Source organism: Anabrus simplex, chromosome 3 (genome assembly GCF_040414725.1).
Source record: "Anabrus simplex isolate iqAnaSimp1 chromosome 3, ASM4041472v1, whole genome shotgun sequence".
NCBI classification, from domain to species: domain Eukaryota; kingdom Metazoa; phylum Arthropoda; class Insecta; order Orthoptera; family Tettigoniidae; genus Anabrus; species Anabrus simplex.
Window position 1 is genome coordinate 131,683,774 of NC_090267.1, and position 23,193 is coordinate 131,706,966.

General features: G+C 33.7%; 1 protein-coding gene across 1 annotated transcript in view; it reads left to right on the forward strand.

The window, feature by feature from the left end:
• The window catches only part of LOC136866061 (protein ILRUN), a 67,877-nt gene extending 46,247 nt beyond the window's left edge, over positions 1–21,630 (forward strand). Inside the window, exon 5 of the mRNA XM_067142700.2 lies at positions 16,357–21,630. Coding sequence (XP_066998801.2) covers positions 16,357–16,404 — 48 coding nt within the window. The 3' untranslated portion in view covers positions 16,405–21,630. The remainder of the gene's footprint in view (positions 1–16,356) is intronic.
• The last annotated feature ends 1,563 nt before the right edge of the window (positions 21,631–23,193 follow it).

Below are 23,193 nucleotides of genomic sequence, written 5' to 3' on the forward strand. Positions count from 1 at the left end.
GTGATACGTCTGTCTTATAGTTAAGAGATGTCTATTTTCGTAGCTTTAGCACTATTAGCTGCCGATACGGTTTGCGATCTTGAACATTTTCATCAGTAATTTGTGTTTTTTAAATTGTTATATTACTTCTAGTTTTCATCTCTCTAGGATAGCGTAGTTCACAGCATTAGTGCAATAACGTAGTTTTTTATGCGTTTAATAGTTTATTGTAGCTGTAGTTTTATTGATATTTGTGTGTTGGTTAGTGTATCTAGTTCTGTGTGTACCATGTCTCGTTTATTCCGGGAAATACACGTGGCAAGAAAGTTACTTGAGTCTCGGATCAGTGGAGTGTTTCTTTTGTACACCATAACCTCCCTTAACTGTAAGTACCATAATTTGTTATTTCCTCACTCTCTTTTATTCTTGTATTCTCATTTTAGTGCCGGATGTTGTTAGTAAGTGTATATTTTGTGAATTTATTTTACCTCATGAATAATTATCTTTTGGAGTACAGTATTACATTTTATGCGGGCTGTGCGCCGCGGTCGTATTGCATCAGTTGAGCGTTGGTAACGTAGGTACGACGATGCTCGCGTGTTTCCTGAACTATCAAATACAACTGACAGTGACAAATGACTGGCCATTAAGTTCTTTTTCATTATTTTGTGTTAACATTGCTTAATACGGTAAATAAAAGTGATTGATTATATTTAAAATATATGTAGGCCTAAAAGTCATGTTCACCATTGTCTTTTTAAATTTATAAATTTCGAACGAAAATAGCCAGTAAAACGCAGAATACATTCATAAGTTTATTAAAGAATAGTGTAGAATGTTTACGTGTACAATTTATAGCCTAGAAGTCATGTGTTCACTGCACGAAATTTGACGTTATCGCATATTGGACCCCCCTTCGCATTTTTTGACTGTAAAAGTGGAAAAAAAAGGGGTCTAATACGCGAGTAAATACGGTAGGTGGTTTTTTTATTAAATTATCCTTGATATCTATGCCTAACGTCATCTTCAATACGGAACAATAATGAGAGTTATTACTTGTAAAATAGCTTTTTTATTATTATTATTATTATTATTATTATTATTATTATTATTATTATTATTATTATTATTAGATTTTTCTCCACAGCTTTTTGCATATCTCTGACAATGAGGTGAAGAATGGACAACTTCCTCCTGAAATATAAAAGATAAATCCCAGTATTTGACCACCTGCTAGCAAAATTTTTGGAAGCTTATACCTCTGATGGCCAAGTGTCAGTTGATGAGTACCTCTTGCTATGGAAAGGGTGGCTAGGGTGGAAAGTTTACATACCAAGAAAACAATCGCGTTTTGGAATGGAATCACATAAATTATGCGAAGCTGAGACAGGTTATATAACATGATCTGCCTCCATGTGTATCATAATGAACATCTGTAAAAGACATAACACTGTGAAGACTGTAAATATTACCTGTATTGTAGTGTAATATAGTCCGTGTGTGTGTGTCACTTATGAATTGTAGGTAGGCTGTATAAACTTGATCCCTCAAAAGCACTGACCAACATAACAGAAAATTTCATGAGTATTATAATTTATTCCATTGTAAATCTTGTATGTACATGTAAACTCTGTAAATCTACAAATTACATATATGGAAACATTTATTTCCAGGCATAGATTGATAGTAAACTGCCTAAAATATTCAGGTAAAAGTTACTGTATAAACAAAAACCAGAGCTTCGCTATTAGGAAGAAGCAATCTCGATATCACAGTGTGAAAGCACTTAGTATGTTTTTGCACAAAGTATTGAAAAATTAAAATACAAGAATTTTTCAACAATACATTATATTCAAGTAAATATTTCCCTTAGGGTCCTTCAATAGTTCATTTTATTCTAAGATTGTTTTAAATCAAGTAATTAAATACTTTCTTCAATCAGCAAAATTGTTCCCCATCTGGGAGTGAGCCAGTGTGTACTGAGCTCCCCGCTTAAGGGGTTAATATTGCACATGGTGGAAGAAACGATTTAAGTGATGAGTTAGTTACTGGCATTCAGACTTCGAACATAGTGAATGATCTCCAGGATACGGATAAATCCCTTTTCTTTTCATCAGTGAGAAACTACTTTTGCACTACCTGTGACTGCATCAACAACAAGTTTCCACTCAAGGATGATTATGTTAAAGCATGCTCAAGTTGCTAGGTTAGACAACATTGAAGATGCACAGTTTTCTTCCATTAATTTTTTCTTGGAAAAGTTTCCTATCATGTTATGCAAAGAAGAGAATGAAACTACAGATGAGGTGATGAATGAGCTTCAGAGGCAGTCCACAGCTCTTCAGGTAGATGACACTTCAGCTGCAAATCAAGATGCTGCAAGTGGTTCCAGTTGGGCACAAATATCAAGAATTCGTGGAGCTGATGGACTTCTTAAGTATAACCGAATTTCTGGGGTAATGCTCTATTCTCACCTTACCCCATAGCAATGCAGAATGTGAACATGTTTTCAGCCTTGTGAAGAAAAATAAAACAGAGTTCAGATCATGCATGTCTGAATATCTGGAGTCTATTTCTATTTTGAGACCAGGAGTTCTGGTTCCTATGATGACAAATCATTTTCTCAAGACTTTTTGCAGGAAGCTAAAAAGGTCACAACTGTGATTTTAAAGTCGAACTAGCGTGTGATTTGCAGTGTGTATATATTATTTCTAGCCTGTGTTACGTTAAACAAGTTTTATTGTGTAAAGCCCAATCGCATATCTACTCAATTTATCAAGGAAATCCTGTCATGTATGCTCCAAACTAATATTAACCATGCCTGCTGCTGTTTAACATGGATTTCTTTTTGATTGTTATGTTCATCTAAAAATCATTGGCCTATGATGTAAGTAGATATGATTTCATTTAAGTATCATATTTAAAATATGAATTATTGTAATTTGTAGCCCAGAAGAATTATTATTTTCGTCAAGCCGGGGTATTCACAACTAAGTATTGTTTTATTTTCCACCTTGTCGATACATTTGTAGCTTATGGACACTTTCTCTCAAAGCACTGATACTTTGTCTATGTATGAATTTTTCATCTAAACAGTGTTATTTAGCTGAAGATGTTAATAATATACGAAACATGTACCACTTTTAACCTGTAAGTTGCCATAAGCAACAAATGTATCAACAAGGTGGAAAATTAAAAATACTTAGTTGTGAATCTGTTAAAGTGCAATACAGACCATGAAGTTTTCATGTAAGCCGGGGTAAGTCGAAACTTGTTAGATTTTGTTGCACATGAATTTTACTAATTTTTCTCAAGCTGCCATACCTTGAGGTGTATCACATTTTTACTTAATATCAGTGTAGAGAGTTAAAAATTAAACAGTTGTTTACTTAGCCTTTATTTCTAACGAGTTAACTGCTATTGAGTATGTTATTTACGTGTTTGTTACAAAAACATGGGGGCCAATGACCTTAGATGTTAAGCCCCTTTAAATAACAAGCAAGCAACAAAAACATGTTCTTGATGCTTTCATAGCTCGTACTTACAGACATAATATAGGCTTTTGGGCCTATGCCGTGTCAAGAAAATAAGGTGAAATTCTTTACGTTTTGCACAGAAATTTGCTCTGCGTCTTCAGAAGAAAATCTCTACTGTTCACAAGGAAGACTTCTCCAAGAATGAAGTTTGAATTTAGACGTTAATGATAGAAGTGGAAGTGGTACATTCATTCGTCACCAGGTGGCTCACTGTACGCGGTACAGCGCTAGCATTCGATATGATCAGATATTAAAGCAGTATAATATTGTTCTGGGATCATAGCATTGTCACCTTTATATGATTTTATTTCTGATTACTAGAGAGGTACACTACACAACATTTTTTGTCCTCTTGGGCTGGATATAGTGAAAATAAACAGCCTTCCAACTATGTGGCTGATTACAGTTCGCAATCAGCATATCGCTTAGTGATAAGTATCGAAGCATTTCAGATAATCACCACAAGAGTTTGACATTATGTACTTCCGTGCATCATAGCAGTTGATCGACTGCGTTGGCAGTGGATTTGTATAGCCTACTTAGGGCACTTGTAAGGACAGTCTGGTTTCATTAAACTTTTTCCTACCTCATCATAATCATAAATTCCATTGTAAAATGGATACATTACAGAAACGTGCGTTGATAAAGAAACGAGCAACCATCAAATCGTGAGTGACTCGTATTCATTCATTTATTTGTAAATTCATTTCAGTCCAGTGCTAATTCTAATGATATAAAGGTCAGGAAAAAATTACTGTCGAGCAGCATGGATATTTATAACAATGTTAGAAATAGATAATCTTGAAGCTAGTTCCCATGATTTGGGTCAAGAAGCTCTTGAAGAATTGTGCTTAGAAATCAAGCCCAAAGGGACCTTATTATGTAGAGGAGGCCATTCGTAACCTTTGTCCGTTAATAAAATAATGTTACTAGTAGTAACAACGGTGCATTGAAATTGCCAACTATTTCATTGCCTAGATTAAGTGGTGCTCTGCGTGATTTAATGTATTATTACAATACTTTTGATGCTCTTATCATTAATAGAAATTCACTTACCAATTCAGGTGAGCCACACCACCCCATAGAAATATTTTGTCTCACAGTACAACTTCAAAATTGCTTGGGAATTGATTCTGTCATTATCATAATCCGAAGCTTATATTGCTCCGTTCCCACATCCAGGTCGAGTCGCATGAGATCCAGGCTAGCTCGAATATATCTTAATTTCTCGTTTCTCAAAATTCATGACCTATGGGTTCCGCATTCGAGAAGAGATTGCCGGCTTATGCTTGCAGGAAAGACCTAATCTATGTAGTGGACGTCTCCTACCCGTAATTTGATTAGTTTCCACATTTGGCTCATGAAAATATAAAATAATCATCACTTACATCTAATACATATTCTAAGAAGTCATTGAAAGAGTGCTTAGGTTTTACAATACAATATTTATTTGAAAATGAAAATAAAACTTTAGCAGAATAATTAAATGTTGAATTCTTCTTCGAGAAAGTAGATAAGAAATAACTGACTTGATGTCATATAAATTAAACAAAAAAACATATATAATATCTCAGAAATGTCTTGGAAATATTAGATTGAAAATATTAGATGCATCTAATTGAATGAAAGGAAATATATCAGATTACATTATTTACAACGTCGTCAATTGAGAGTTATCAAATGCATTGGACGCAGATTTTTACGACTGAATTACAAACAAAAATTAGAATCACATCTTTCATCTTATTAACTCTTGTGCGAAATGTTCCTACAATCTATCTCGTCTTCATCAAACACTTGCTAATTCCTTCACAGTGCAACGATTTTGCTTGATTGTAACTGTTCATGTTCAATTACGGACAACAGGTTATTCATGAGAAAATGTTTTCAGAAACCATAAAAATATTGAACATGTATTACACTTTTCTAACATTCTTTCAAGATTCTTAGCGCTTTCTTCTTTATAGAGAAAGATAATCCATTTAGTTATTATATTCTTCAGAAAAATATGATCAGATATAATGCTTAAAAGTTACTCATTGTTCTCTTAGTTGTAAGTCTTAATTAATTTAAGTGCTTATCTATGTCATAATATGGTACTATTATCTATATCTGACAGTCATTCAACCAGATCATGCTGTTTTCATGTGATCTAGCTTAAAATTTATTAAAATTCGTATCCACCTTATTCAATACATTAAAATGTTGTTAAGATGAAATTACTACGATTGCTACAATATAACAGCTTGAAGATGTTATTGAATTAGTTTTAATACGGTTCTACAAAAAAAATTTATAAAGTGTCAAACAGAGCTAATGTTTTTTAAGAAGATTGTGTTTTCAGTGGTTGTTTTTGTTAAACCCACGATAATATAAACTATCTGACATCGGATTTTATCAATTCAAAGTTTAATACTTGCAAGTCTTAGATAATATGGACTTGGAAATAGTTTAATTACAGCATGTTTTTAAAATTTGTTTTATGTGACGTAGATAAACTTATATGTTTGCCAAATATTCCTAGAATGTATTTCAGCTGATGATGACACGAAATAAGGTGTTGAAACTAGTTCTTATAAAATGTTGTGATTTCATCTTAACAACATTTTAATGTATTGAATAAGGTGGATACGAATTTTAATAGATTGTAATCTTGGTTCAATACGGATGAATTATGAAATTTATCTACTTAACTGATCTAGCTTCTACGAAGATTCTATCGATTATTAACAATCTTCAATTGTGAAGAAAAATTACCAGTTATATTGGGTAATGCAGAAAAATAAGCTTCCTAGCTTTGCTAACCTGAGTAAGAATTCTTGTGGTTAGAAGAAACGCATGAAAATAGGCTATTTCTATGTTATCCCTCTTATTAGGAATTATTCGATGATCTACCGACTGAATACCAACATAAGAACGTTACTGAGATCGTATTCTACTCTATATGTGGCTTATTCAAGTATCAACGGTCGATTGAAAACAAATTGTAATCATCCATCATCTCAAAAATACGCAAATTGAAACAATATCATCGCTAAAATAAACTAAAACTTCACTTGCGATAAAACAATGAATATCACCAACATTATTCATCATAATCTCTTACCATATAAAACCATCACTTCACATTATTCATCTCGTATAACATTCTACATTACCTTAAACACGTCAATTCATTTCAACCTGACGTATATTATTATGCCATCATTGACCATTCACCTGATTACTCCATTGTATTCTCAGTCTTAAATAAATTTATAAATATCACTGCATTTTACTATTAAGCCCTCAAAATCTTATATACGATCTCATTTTCACTCAGTTTCATGTCACATGTTCTTCTACAAACCTAGTGACTACCACAACGTTGCATATCATTCACGTAAAGGAGAAACTTAACCTCTTTTCACTTAATATTGACAGCATTACGAATGGAATACCTAATTATCACTGGTTAACTGCCTCCTATATATGGATTTGACGGCTTTGTCAGATGATTACCTACCAACCTGTAACCTATTTATAAAAGTCGTCTTCTCATATGTTATTACTCCTACAATATTAATTAAGATAGCACTTTCAAAAAAATGAATTTCAGTTACAATAACTCCAATGACTTATCTTTCTCTGTATTCCCTCGTTGTCATCACATGTCTCGGTGGTTAGACATGCAGGCTTGGTTCACGGCATTTCCCTCATCTATTTGGGAATTCCTGGAACAGTCTCAGTCGGTTACCGGTCATCATGGGTTGGATCAGTCATCTCGTGCCGCCATAATCTAGATAGCTGCGCTTCCTCTTCCTTAGTGCATGATGTTCTTGGTCTCTTGCGCAATCCAAACAGAACAATACGTCAGCATGGTTAATTTTGTCATCTTACACATATAGCCTCCTATAATCTATATATCATATGGGAATACCACTTCTTAAAAATGATCTTTGGGTTATTCTAAGACTTGTAATGTATCTACGAATATCTCAATTGAGCTCTGGTAGTAAACTTTTTTTTTTTCTCTTTCGCTATGCTGATATCACTGCTATGTGGCCTCTCAAAGTCAATTATACGGCTAACATGTTGTTTTGTAAAGATATCGTGATGTAGTAGTACGGAAGTCTTTTTACTCTGTAGGGACAGTTTCAATTTTTGAAGTGAAATATTATTCAGCGCCGATATCTCGCAAAATAGTTCGTGGACAGTAACCCTTATCTATCTAATGTCTTAAACTTTGTCTAGACGATATTGTTCTTCCCCTTGAGTAGTTCTGGATGAGGTTCTCCTTCTGTACCTTTAGTGCGAATCGAATGTTATATTCCAATAATAAATTTCAACAATCTTCTTGCGTCTTTCTTTACCACCGCCTTCTATGCTCCTTTCTCATCAAGTACTTGATGAAAACTGTACTCCTTTGACACGTTGGAATATTCTGATGCTTTACCAATGACATTCTCATGGCTCAAACTCCATTTTTGTTCCAATTAGACCTGCTTGGGAACAGTGAAATGGCACAATCTGCGATTTGCATATTTGCACATCAGAGAGTTTTTAACGTTACCAACTGTGAAGTGTGAATTGCGTAAGGAGCTGTGATTGCTAGTCGGTCAGCTTTTGCGGTAATTTAAATGCACTTGAAGCTTAAAAAATTGAGACCCCTTGGCATGAGTTTATGATATCTCATTTAGTACTGGAGCACATAAGCCTAAATTTAACCCTTACCCCTCAAATTAAAGTTCTCTGTGTTGTCTCTACTACTCGTATTTTAAATGTAAATTTTTATCTTATATGAGCTGTATTCATCTTTCATGATTTTGGAGATAGCACTTGCTTTTAAATGATGTAGTTAGGCTATACACATTTACAGCAAGGTATACTGGAGCAAATAAAAGCAATATGTGGAATTTAAGACAAATTATTTTGCATTTTTATTATTATTTTTATTATTATTGTTGTTGTTGTTGTTGTTGTTGTTGTTATCGCATACCGATTGGTTTCATTAATAATTTCAGTGTACAAATTATCGCTAAAAAGCAATTGAAAAACTCGATTCAGTCTCTGGTTTCATACCTCGCGGTAGTTTGTAGGCTGAAACCACTTTATGTAATAGACAAGAAAGATGTTCCACCGATCAATACTATTTATTGTGAGTGAATTATTGCACTAGTACCGGTTTCGGCCCTTCTTGGCCATCATCAGCTAGCACACAATATTTACAGTCATTAGACAAAATTACAAAGATGTTACGTTAGAGCATCTGGATGTCTAATGAAAAATGGAAGTAAAATATATTGCAATATATTGCGTTAAAATATCTCTGATTAAAAGTGGTGATGGTTATAATAAACTAAAACCTATTGAGTGAGCATGGACATAAGTACATAAACACATTAAAATATTTAGGCCACATCATAAGACACTAAAAAATATAGCACATTAAACACATTAAAACATGGTATATTTTAAAAACGTCTATTAAAATTTGAGTTCATGTTGCGTAGCATTCATTCTTCAATCCGAAACAGAATTCGCTTTACAGAAAATTCCGTACGATATACGTGATGAAGTTAGACACGAAATCAGTAGAAAGATCCCGCAATATATCAATAACGTTCTCAATAATAACCTAAACATGAATATCACTAATAAATCGAACCTAAACAAACTCAAAAACAAAATAAAACAGAACAATCTACTAATAACAAAAGCCGACAAAGGCAACACTACGGTCATTATGGATAGGAATGAATACATAACAAAGACTAAAGAATGTTTCCAGGACAACACTTTTTCAATTAAACGCCAAGATCCAAGCAATAATATACAAAGGAATTTAAAAAATCTACTCAAGAACACACTTTATTCTCACCGAAACAGAATCTGCTAAACTTATAACTATGAACCCCCAATTACCATCCGCAAGGGCCTACCCTAAAATACACAAAGAAAATGTACCCATGAGACCGATTATAAGCTATAAAGCCAGTCCAACTTATAAGTTATCACAATTCATTCAAAAAATTTTGAAAAAGCATTATTCATTTTTAGCAAACAAAACAATACAAAACTCAATAGATTTTTGCAACAGAACCAAAGAACTAAGGATCGAGAAACATCATACCCTTACTTCATTTGATATAACAAACATGTATCCTAACATTCCTATTAAACAAACAGTCAAAATAATAGAATCTAACCTAAAAAACCATAGCAACTTGAGCACCTTAGAAATAGAAGAATTTGTGATTCTGCTTAAATTCGCCTTAAACAATAACTACTTCAGATTTCATGATACCATATATCAGCAACAAGGATTACCTATGGGATCTCCTGCTTCCGGAATATTAGCAGAAATATATATCGACTACCTAGAACACACGTCAATTAATATAATAGATAATATATATTTTTGGTGTAGATTTGTCGACGATATCTTCGTAATTATAGATAATAGATTCACTGATGCAGATACTATACTAGACAAACTTAACGGTTTAGACCCCCAAATTAAATTCACTAAAGAAACTGAAAATAACCGTACCTTAAATTACTTGGACTTGACAATAACCAGGCACAACACCCACTTATCTTGCAAGATCTATAGGAAACCCACACACACTTTAAATACCATAAAAAATGACTCCGTTCATCCTAACACACATAAAAGAGCAGCCTATTATAGTATGATACATAGAGCTTTCAATATCCCAATGACAATAGAAGATCGAAATAATTAAAATTAATCCACGATATAGCCAAATACAATGGATACAGCAAAGAAATGGTCAACAAAATCATTCACATAATAAAATCCCAACCTAAAACTAAATTAATCAAAACAGCCAAACCCAAAAAAGATTATGTCCTATTTACCTTCAACAACACCAATATATATACTATAACTAATATCTTTAAGAAGCACAACCTGAAAATAGCATTCAAAACCACACACAACAGCACCAATACTATACACAACACCAAAACAGTCAATAACAATAACAAATACAACCAATCAGGTGTCTACCGTATCAAATGTAACAACTGTGACACAAGCTACATTGGACGTACAGGCAGAAACTTCACCGTTATAATGAACACATAAATGCAGTAAAGCACAACCATTTCTCATCAGTAGGCCAACATGTATAAGAATCTAAGTACAGTTTCACAGACATCAATAATGACATGATGATATTAAACATAAACTCTAAGGGCCCCCTGCTCAACATAACCGAAGATTTCTATATTTCTCTGGATCAATACGCTAACCCCAATCATAACATTAACGACATTACAGAGAAAACCAGTATCATCTTTGACAAAGCCATTCCTGCAATAAAGAATGACTATCTCAAATTAGTAAACACACGTCATAACAAACCGACGAATCACAAACCTAACCCCGCCCCTACCTCCACAATAGCCACTCCTCCTTCCCCTCCACCAACATCCCTCCACACAGCTAACATGAGCCCCAGACGTACTCGTAGCAGAACACAACTAATCTCCAAACATATCGGTACACAACCTCCACAGCAACAATAGTAAGTACTCTTTTCATTTCACACATACATCCAGGCATTCCTTCATACACGCGCTATACTCATATTAGCTTTTCTTTACAGATAACAACCATATAACGTGCATAGACGAGAGAGGTGTCGCCACCAACTGCTCTAAAATCAAACCCTGTCTCGCTGTATATATAAATCTTACTGGAGTACATCAACAGTTGAATTGCACAGCACTCAGTTTTCAAATTTTAATGACAAGAATTCTTATAACATACAATACAAAGTATATCAGCCATAGAACATTCTCGTTGATCACCTAATACAACTTAATCAACATAAGAACTACAAGAGGATTGAAGAATGAATGCTACGCAACATGAACTCAAATTTTAATAGACGTTTTTAAAATATACCCTGTTTTAATGTGTTTAATGTGCTATATTTTTTAGTGTCTTATGATGTGGCCTATATATTTTAATGTGTTTATGTACTCATGTCCATGCTCACTCAATAGGTTTTAGTTTATTATAACCATCACCACTTTTGATCAGAGATATTTTAACGCAACATATTGCAATATATTTTACTTCCATTTTTCATTAGACATCCAGATGCTCTAACGTAACATCTTTGTAATTTTGTCTAATGACTGTAAATGTTGTGTGCTAGCTGATGATGGCCAAGAAGGGCCGAAACCGGTACTAGTGCAATAATTCACTCACAATAAATAGTATTGATCAGTGGAACATCTTTCTTGTCTATTACATTGAATCCAATCAATACGGAATATGAAACTTATAAATAATAATGAAGCCACTATAAATGGTGATTTCTTGAAATCTGGATCTGTTGATTTATAATTGTGCCAGCCGTCAGCATCGGGTACATGTTGGGTTACAGTACAGAAACTGACCATCGTCAGTTCGCTTTTAGGCATTGTGAAATGCTATTAGATATATTCATTAGGAGCAGAGGTGCGAAAATACTGTGGTTTCATGTGTTGCCTGACATATATATATATATATATGACTAGAAGAGCACATGGCGACAATGTTCCTTTACTATCGCTCGGGCTTTTGTGTGCGTGAGTGGACAGCTGACGGCTACACTGCCATCTAAATAATAGATTTTTGACTGACTGTCAAATAGTATCTGGATTCTACAAAGTTCCACGCGGAACTAAAAGATGGCAGTACAGTGTATCATCGTGTATTTTGACGGCTAAGAGACGGCAGACGAGCAGTGGGCGATAAAATGTCATGTCGGGTCTCCCCTGACATGCGACCGGAACGGGAATATCGTAATGTTGAGCCTCACCCGACAGACGAGTGGTAAGGGTTAAGAAAACAATAGGAAAATAATATGTCCAGTGAAGTGCAACCCAAATTGAAAAATTTAATTCAGTTCTAAGAGAGTAACTGTCAAACCCTTAACATTGTGGCATCTGCTAGAACTACTAATAACACCGGGTTCATTTTCAAGGGGAACACATTGATTTTTCATCACCATGTCTACTTCTTGCCTGCTTTGAAACTCCCACCACCTCCTACACAGATGTTCTCAATTTCAGAAATTAGATGTAATTTCTTGAGTTGGGGCCGATGACCTATCTGTTAGGCCCCGTTAACCTTTTGACGAGTGCGCAAGGCATATGCCGTGCAATAATGTCGGCCGCATCCGAGTATGTTTTTGGACGGTAAACAACCTCTGGGGAGTAAGAAATTTGTTTAAAAAAATTATAATAGACTTATTTATTACAACTTTCTGAGACTTTGAGACACATGAAAAGACACTTTGGATCGAGAAAACACTGTCATTTCAAAACTTTTTTAATATATCACCTTCACTAATATCTCTATTTAGTTCATCTATAATATTATCATTTGTGTCCAGATACTCCATAGCATCACTTGTAATTTACAAAAGAAGAAACATTCAGAGTTATATTTACGAGAACAAAAAATATTTATAGCTACGAAGAGCACAAACAGTTATCCATATTGGCGGCATTCATAACACTGCTGTAACCTGTAGGCTAACAGCGTGCCAAACTCTTACACTTTAGGGAGTATACGCATTTCCGTCAGAGACCACCACCATACAGAACTAGGATTTGTACAGCGACACTATTCAAATAACTGAAAAATTTCCAAAAAACACTGCCAGATGTCGTATTACGTCAGTAAGCAATTCAGTTCTTAGTACTAGTCTAAGACGACAAATGCCGTGCTCCCTCATGTGGGACCAAACAACAAAATGTCGTGCGCACCCATTGACTATCGTTACATGCACTCGTCAACAAGTTAAACAACAAACTTCATCATTATCATCATCATCATCATCATCATCAATTTTTAAGTTGACTAAGTAGTAAACATTGTAGTAAAAGGCATCATACCGTTACACACAAAACAAATTGTTGACTGCACTACCTCCTAGTCTGTCGGTACATTCATACTGTTCAGTTAAGGCTACATTTCTTTAAGCTGAAGTTTTGTTGTCTACGGCCATTGTAAATGACAAGAATGTAAATGACAAAGCACACTAGTCTCATGTATTTTGTAGATAGTGGGTTGCAGATTAATTTCATCTCTCATGATTTAGAGAACAAGTTGGGTATCAAATTAAATTGCCGTTGTATTCCAGTTAATGGAGTCAGTAATACAAAGGCAGCAGTATCTTGTCACTTCTGTCAAGTTCAGATTGCATCTCATGATCAGGAATAGACTGAAGGATTTGCAACTTCCTAATGACATTACAATACTCTAGCGGATCCCGACTTCTATCAGCCTAGGTGAATAGATTTGCTGCTAGGGGCAACAGTATTTTTCAAAGTATTGAGACCAGAAACAACTATCTAAAAAGAGACATTGAACTGTCCAAATCATGGAACTTGGGGTGGATGCTGTAACCTTCTCACTTTATTCAACGAGGACAGGCACTGACTTCATTGTTCACAGCCATAGTCGGTCTGCATACACAAGTTGAATGTTTCTAGCACCAGGAAGAAATCACAGCTAATCACCATTCGAAGAAGAAACATCTGTGTGGAGAACATTTTAAGAATTCCTTTACATGAGACAAGACAGGTAGATTTAAAGTAAAAGCACCACTACATTGAGATCCTCAGGAACTTGGAGATTTGTTAGCTAATGCCAAGCAGAACTTTGGATTCTTGGAGAGAAAACTTAAGAGAAAACCAGATCCCGTGGAAGTTTATCAAATCATGTCAGTGTTTCTGGGGTTGTAGGCAGTTATAGAATACTCATTTAAACAATTCACCCCTTTTCACCCCGTTAGCGATGGAATATCTAAAAATCCTTCCTTAGTGAGCACCTACACTTTAATGTAAATGTATCTCCAAAATTTCATTTCTTTCTGGCCAGTAGTTTTGGTTTGGCGATGATGAATCTGTCAGTCAGTGTTTAGATATTTTATATATATAGATAATCAGAATTAATATGCGATGTCAAGTAAAAGCAGTATAGTATTGTTCTGGGATTGCAGCATTGACATCTTTATATGAATTTTTAATTTCTAACTACCAACATTAGTAATACACTATCACTGGACGTCATAGCTGTTGTATGTCCTCCGCTCAGCGCCAGCCAGCCGCACGCACGCAAGCGTGGATAGTTCGAGACTCGACGCGCAGTCTTCAGTGCGCGTGTCTGTTTCGTCGAGGCAGTATAAAAGGAGCTCCCTGTCTGTCACTCACCAGGATTCTCCCCAGTGTCCTGCTCCAGAATACACTGTACGTCGAACACGGAGGCGGCTACTCTTAAAAATGTGTCTCGACCAGGTGGACGGAATTCTGGTAGTATGAGGTTTCACCTCAGGTCACTGCTCCAATTTTCCGTTCCTTCATTCCAGTCGAGCCCCGATGCTGTACTCTACACATCCCCAATCTCACTCAGGCTCCGACACACACATTAGATTCTCTAATTGTGAACATAGCTGTCATTCAGTGCAAGCTCATGAACTCACACTGCAAGTTAGAAGGAACTCTCTTAGCTAATCTATGCTAGTGAAACTGATAGTTTTCAACTATCACGAACTTTAACATTCCTACGAACTGTCTTTTCAAGATAGCCACAAGTGTAAATACATTCAAAGTGTACATAGTGTATAGAAACAGAAACTCTCTCAAGCTTAATTATCTACTTTGCTTCAAGACAATTTTATGTTTATTCCTGTAAATTTCTATGTGAAGCAAATAAATAAGTTGTGTTCTTGTAAACCTTATCCTGTTTACAACAATAGCTGAGTGATATCTCTGCCTTATCACATGGGCAACTGTGTTTCAAATCTTGTGCAGTGTACGTGGGAGTTTTTAACGCATTAAAACTACAAGCTTGTTTTTAGTAATACGCTATCTTTGTTACAGTACCTAAATTTGCTTCCTGGATTTGTTTTATTCTCATCTTGTTTTTAATCTGTCTGCTGGCTGACTTAACCCACTTCTTTATTTATTTATTTATTTATTTATTTATTTATTTATTTATTTATTTGTTTTGTTTGTTTGTTACTAGTACACAGTGTTATAAGTTACATACAAATAGGAAAGAAATAATGGAGTAATTGAAAAAAAAATTAGAAAACATTAACACTAAACAATCAAATAAACTCTTGGAGATTGAATTTTAATCTAATTTTTCTAACGACTGAACAGTCTGATTTGTACCCCACACAAAATCTTCCCGTGGCCTCAAGTATAATCTTCTTGGGCATTCAGTGGCGATATACCAGATGGTCTGTTTTCCTCACTGCCTGATTGATGCGTATTTGTATCCTTGTGTTGGTGTTCTTCAATCTTAAATCAACCAAGATAATCATCTCAACACATTTTTCGAATGAGTGAGATTGTAAATTTTCAACTGGAAGAAATGTAAATACGTAATAAGCTAAAGATGAAAATATAACATTTTGATGTCTGTGCCAGAGCACTTCATTGCTTAATAATCTCATTCATACAATTTTTAAATACATTTTTTGTGATGCAAATCCACATTGCATAATTATTACTGAATATGTTTTCAGCTTAATATATTTCAAATATCAAAGCCCACAATTCGATTTTAGGTCAAAATAATTGACACCACCGCAATGCATTTTGCTTACTTGAAACTGATATCCAAACATTTCCCTAGCTCCTAAAATCAATTAATACAACTGCACCTCTCAAATGCCACTAATTTTGGTAAAATGTGATTGATAATTGATGAATTATTATTTTTTCTACCTTATATGTCTCAAGCCCTGAATGTAATGTCTTCATTGTTGAGAAATTAAATTGGTTCTATTTATGTAGGGTATGTATTTTGTTTTGTTCTCAGGATTCTGTGCAGCAGACTCAGGATGGTGATGCCAACATGATGTGTTAACAACAGTAGACATTTTTTTTGAAGCTGTGAGACAAACTTGAACTCTTTGATAATGAATGAGAAAGTGTGTGCGTGTATAAGAATAGCCAGCTACAAAAACAAAATCCAACATAATTTTACCATCACGTCTGGTTTTGTTAGTAGTCCACAACAAGGAAATGGATTTATTTGCCTTTTAAACTGTTGGGCATTAAGCAGATGCTGTCTCAGAAATCTTTTGTTGAAAAATTATTTGCTATGGAGTAAGTTTTATATGTAATGTAGTTAGTAGGTAATGCTCAAATGGTCTGGTGTGTGTGGCTGGGTGTATGATTGAGCTAACATACATTGCTTTGTTTGCCTGATTGATGTGTACATACATCCTTGTGTTGGTTTTCTTGAATCTTAAGCCAACCAAGTTAATCTTCTCAACACAGTTTTCCGAATAAGTGAGATTGTAATTTTTTGACTGGGAGAAAAGTAAATATGTTAAAGATGAAAATATAACATTTTGAATGTCTGTGCCAGCGCACTTCATTGCAAAATAATCTCATTAATACCATCTTTTTTAATACCTTTTTCATGATGCAAAAATCCACATTACATAATTATTTCTAGGCAACTGTTCAGTTTTGGTGGAATTTCAGATGGAAGATAGGAATGAACAAACTGAAATATTGTATGAAAATCTATGTTGTAATTTTGTATCCGTATAATTTTACAGATATTTTTACTGACCCTGTTACCTTTTTAAATTTTGGAAAGCTCTTCATATTTTGGTCAGCTTTAATCATGAGTTTGGCTGCAAGATTATCAATGAATGTCGGTCTATGATGGATTTGGTTCATAAATGTTTTAATGACTTCATTTCCTTGAGAGAAATAGGATTAAATCATTTGGTTTTTAGAAGAAAAAGGATATATTTAAAATGTTATTACTCTTCAGTGATTGTAGAATATTGAATACATTGCGCCCCTTTAAATCTAATCCAGTGATGAGCATTCAAGACAGCGGTTATTTTTTTAACAGAGTCAAGAAAATGCTCTTATATACTCCACAGTATAATATTACCGCATCCAGACAATAGGAAGTGAACTAAAGTTTCATAATATTACCAAATAACTGGAAATGTGTTTAATTAAATAGATACTATGAAATTGAAAGATTTGGGAGTAAAATTTCCCATGATGTCGACATTCAAGAAAAAATGTCAGTCTTTTTATCCCAACTATAAAGGATTACAAGGTAATATAACAAAGTTAACATATTTGGAAGGAAAACCCCAACTAATATCTTAAAATGTCCACACCTAATCACAAATCAGATTGCTTTTTAATAAACTTTTCTTGTGGAAAATATCTTGGATCATTGCAACATCAATATTAGGTTATATTATTGTTTTTATAAATCAATACCTTATTCACATTCATACTAGGATGCATATTTACTAGGGTATGTGAGTTATCTTCATCAGTCATTAATTGTTGATAAAATGATCCATAGTGAGGAGAGAACTTTCCCATACAGCACAAAACATCTCTTTTATACAGATTGCTTATCTTGACAAACCCTCTACTGAAGATTGCTTGGTACTGAACAAGAATAGAATCACTTCTAGCAATTGATTGGATAGATTCTTTTCGTTTATCTCTCCCTCTTTTTCCTGCTGATGTATCCTAGAAGAGCACCCATTTAAAAAAGAAAATCAATGGTTTTCATTAATCTGCTTGTTTTCAACCTTTCTCAGCTCTCCACTTCTAATGATGTAGTCTAAATGTTCTGATCGTATTTTTGTATATTACTCTCAATTTGAACAAAATATTACATAATAATCTTGAGGAAACGTGATTAATGAAATGAAATCTATTTATTGAGAGCAAATACATCCACAAGAAAATGACCGTGCAATTTTTGGTCACAGAGCTTTCCTGTGATACATTTCATGCTCAAGAAGTTGTGCTTATAATGATTTTCAGTGAATCAGAACATGTGCATGCATTGTTTTGGGGCTGTTGAAGTCTTCCACAATATTCCTTGTATTTCTCTTTGTACACAGAAACAACATTTTTCTCTTTATAAAAATAATTTATGAAAATAGTCCTTCATGGACTTCAATATTCTATCTGTAATATCTTTGTAACTAAAATGTTTTGACATGATAATGTATAATTATATATATATATATTTATTTTGAAAGCTTCAAAAGCTTGACCATTATATTTTGTTGGTTACCTTACTTGCATCACTTGGCTTGGTGTATTTTCTATGAACACTGCTTGTCATATAGATCATGGTAAGCATCAGTTGTGCAACAACTCACTTTTGCCTTTATTATTGCGTTTTAATGATCAGTTTTCTCCACTGAACATTGGAATTTGTTGATTAGTATTGGCTTTCTTGTCGGGGAGGTCATTTTGTCATTAGCTCTGCAAAAGGCTTCTATTTCTTCTTCTCAAAAAACAAGTAGCCTTTTTTTTAAAAATAAGAATGAGTTACCTTTTGTAGAGTTAACTCGTGTATATATATAATTTCTTTCAAACAATCCACCTCATTTGTGAACATCAGTTTTCAAGAGATGAGAAAACATGTCTGTAGTATTATTTCAAGGTTTATTGGTTACCTCATTTTAGATCCCTAATCCTTAAGGTATTTTCATTATTAAGTTTCTGGAAACTTACAACTTGTATTGAACTTATCATCATAGGGCATATAGTTAAAGATAACCTGGATTTATTTCCTTTATGAAGTATCCTGGAATGGGGCATATCATTCTTCTGTCAAGCACTTCCATTCTGTAATTTTGGGAAAAAAGCTCTCTCTCTCTCTTTCCACAAATTCAACAATTTATTTGAATTTTCATTTATAATTCTATATACAGTAGATATGGCTTTCTCAGTATAAGAGCACTGGAAGATTCCACTTCAGGAGATATTGGATCATTAGGAAGCACTTCAGATTACCTAATAAAATCTGCACATTTGTGCTCAGCATTGATGGATGAGGAATAATCTTTAACTGCAGGGAGTTGTCTGGAACAATTTCATAATTCTCTAGCTGTTACTGGCTGTTGAAAGATCTATTTACCCATTAGTGCTAAGAATGTAAAGAAGTTTTGAATTGTAAAACTATATGAAATGCATGAGGAAGAGTATTACATTCTGTAGTACTTTTAGCTTTTATTTCCTGAATATATTGCAGTGTGTGAATTAGTGTTGGAGGAAGTATATATTTTAGAAAATATACACCTGAAAGGTGGGTGTAAATCATTTGAAGGGTGAAATGTGCTTGTGATTTTCTTATTGCTGTGTTCTGTCAGGTGAGTTCCTATATTTTCTCTCTTCCTACTGTCCTCTCTTCCTAAGATTTGTATGAATTTCTGCCTGATTTTTTTCATATTGATGAATTAGGAATAAGCATGATAACTCAATGGCTGCCTCGGCAGCTCAAATCCTTGGTTACTGCAGTGTAAAAAATTGTGAGACATCACAGAGGGAATCTGGTCTTAAAGCCTCAGGGTAACACCAGCAAGCTCAGAAGTAACTGAGACAAGTTGGCAGATTTGTTTTCTTAATGAAAAGAAATTGAAATTCGTCAAGATATAAAAATGCCAATGAAAGGTATGTCTTGAAATATTGAAGCTTATATAATCTGCAGAGTTTGTTTTATGTTATCTTGCCTGTGTTTTCATATTCATGTGTTCTATCCATGCATGCCAAACTACATTTTAATATTTAGTCTCTTTTTTTTTTTAGTGGTAATGTTAATGTTATATTAAATAATCTTTTTGTGCGCTAATTAGCAATGTTTAGATCAGTGTTTGTGAGCTCAGTCACAGTGTTTTCTGTACTATTTTGTTTGAACATTACTTAATGTATTAGTGCATTTAACAGAAATATTCCTCAAAACTGTGTTTCCTGGGAGTCTATTGTATCTGTTATCTAGATACTGTTGGATCTCATGATTAGTCATGTTTCAAAATTCCCCTGTTATATATCATTATTTAATATTTGTAAATGGCCTTCTTAAAAACAGTTCTCCCTCATATATCTATAGTCTTTGATAAAACTTAGTATGGAATGTTGTAAGAGGTATTTTTAAGTTCCAATATTGAGGATCTGTTAGCATTGTAGACATAATTCTAATTAAAATTTGCTTTCTCAGATAATTCTATCTGCAGTCCCTTTATTATATACTATGGTTTTGCTGACAATAATATTTAATATTGTTGTAAGTGTAACAGGCAGTGAGAATAGATACAGATTATTGTGGCCATGTGACTATGGAATGGTGATAATACTGTAAAATTTTACAGTGGAAATCAGAAGTTAACTGCAACATATTGTACTTCATGAACTCTGATTTCAAAAATATTACTTTTTTTTTCTTTCCATAATTTGGTCAGTGGTTCCTATTCATGAAGTTTAGAACTGAATTTCAAATTTAGTGTTCATTTAATTTACAATAAGTTTATGCTGGATATGTTATTATAATATTTTATTATCTATAGAGTATTATAATGTATTGGTTCAAACAAGTATGTCTTCCTCTTCCTCCCTGTCCTTGATTTAACATTTAAATCTGTGAATGTCAGTTGGATCAGGTGGAAAGAAAAAAGAAATGAAAGACTGTCCTACTTAAGCTTCCTTGCTATTCTTTTTTCCCCAACACATGCAACTATCACTTGTACAAATTTATTAGAATATTTTGATTTTAGCTCAAACAGCAGGTTGCTAATGTATTGTAATTAACAAATGTTTTAAGTTTCATATTTCTATAAGATTATTCTTCCAATGTATACCCTAATTTAATACATAGCCATTTATCATTGAATATGCACCTGTTAAATGGTCTTCAACACTAGGCACGGTTGTTATTAAACACTGAGGTCATTCGATTATTATTATTATTTTTTAAAGATTTGACAGTGCTGCACATCAGGAAACAAATACAAATTGGTGGTACTAATGAACCACGTTATCTTTTAAAATCCCAATACAACAGCATTTGTAGGACATGATAAGATGTACACGTATCTACTAGATAAGAGTGCTTGTTTTATCATGAATTGGAAATGAGTGTTTCATTTCAGTTCATGTACTTACTCAAAACTACATTTGTAAATCAGTAAGTGCATCATAATGTAATTGAATTATTTCCATTTTTAATATCTCATGTAATACTGGCTGTTGATCCCATTAATATTAAATTAAAAGTGATTTAAATAAATGGTTTATGTTTTTGTAAAAATGTACTACTGTGATTTTTACCTTTCCTTTCCAGAGTGTACTTCTTAATTATAACTTTGTTGAAGAAGAAGTTAAGTTTCACAGTTTAAACATTTAAATGTTACCACATTAGTACTTATAAATATTTGTAAGTGTACAAATAAAGCTTGAAATTTAATACAATATATATTTCTTAATATTAATCATTTCAAATATCTGGGCTGAGTTTTTTTAAAACAGAACTTTTTGTGGGAAAGAAAGTTCTGAAAGTAATACTTAACAGTGAAGATCTGAAGTAGTTATCAATTTGATGTCTTGCCACACTGAACTTCATAAGTAAATAGGACTAACGTAACATTGTGGGCTACATAAAAATAATTTAGAAGCCTCCACCTCATCAATACAATAGTTATTTACTATAATGCAGTAAATTCAGTACCAGTTTCGACCCCTATGGGGTCATCCTCAGCTGACACACATTAAATTGGTTTCAAAAACATCACATGTAAGACATTACACCTTCATACAACTGACCCAATTAAACCAAACATTAAAAAGATGCTTATTAAAATAGTAAATGGATCTTTTTCTTTGGCTTAAAAAGTACTTGTTATGTGAGGCATATCACCTCATTGTACATAATCTACTAAACATCAAATGAAGTTTACACTTGTTTACACTAGTGTTTGTAAAATTGTTACATATTTACAGCATTTATCGTCTTTAAGAATATGTATAACTAAGTTTTAGACCCGATGTAACAGGCTGGTTAAAAATGGATGAAATGGTAAAAACAAATAAATGGGTCCAATTTTTTGTTCTAATTTGTACTGTTTTTTGTTGCTGCACTGTACTTGTAAATTGGTAAGTACATCGTGTATATATGCTAAAGTTGAAGCTTATAATTGTTTTTCATTCGTTCCAATTTTCCTTGATTACTGCTAGTATGCAGGTGATGAAGTTATCTTGATATACAGATGTTATTGTGAAGAATTGCGTGTGCCATTATTAAGTTAAATAGTGCCTATTATGAACTGAATTTCATTTGATATGCCGTACATCTTGAAGTAAAGTTTAAATTATGTTGATGTTAGCCAATGTACATTTGTTCTGGTGATAAGTTGAGGGCTTCTTTTATGTTGTAGAATATGATATCTGTAAGTAGAAATAATTTGTATAAGAAACGGTGTGTAATAGGCTGTGAAAAGTGAGTTGTGTGTTAAAGTACTTACGTTGAGTGTTGGCACTGTGTGCGCTGCACGGCTGCACGTCGAGATCTGTTACGTGTTATTCTGGGGCTGTAGTTCGCGGCTGTGGAGGGCTGGGTGGAGCGCCTGTGGAGGGAGCGGGACTAGAGTAGGGAAAGACAGAAGACAGAACGGATATAAAAAAGAAATGATCAACAAGATCATTAACAAAATAAAAAAACCAATCTAAAACCAAGCTAACTAGAACTACATTCCATAACTAACATTTTTTAAAAAACAAGGCCTGAAAATAGCCTACAAAACCACACGTAGCAATACTAACATCTTACACAATTCCAAATCAGTCAACAACATAAATCAATACAACCACTCAGGTG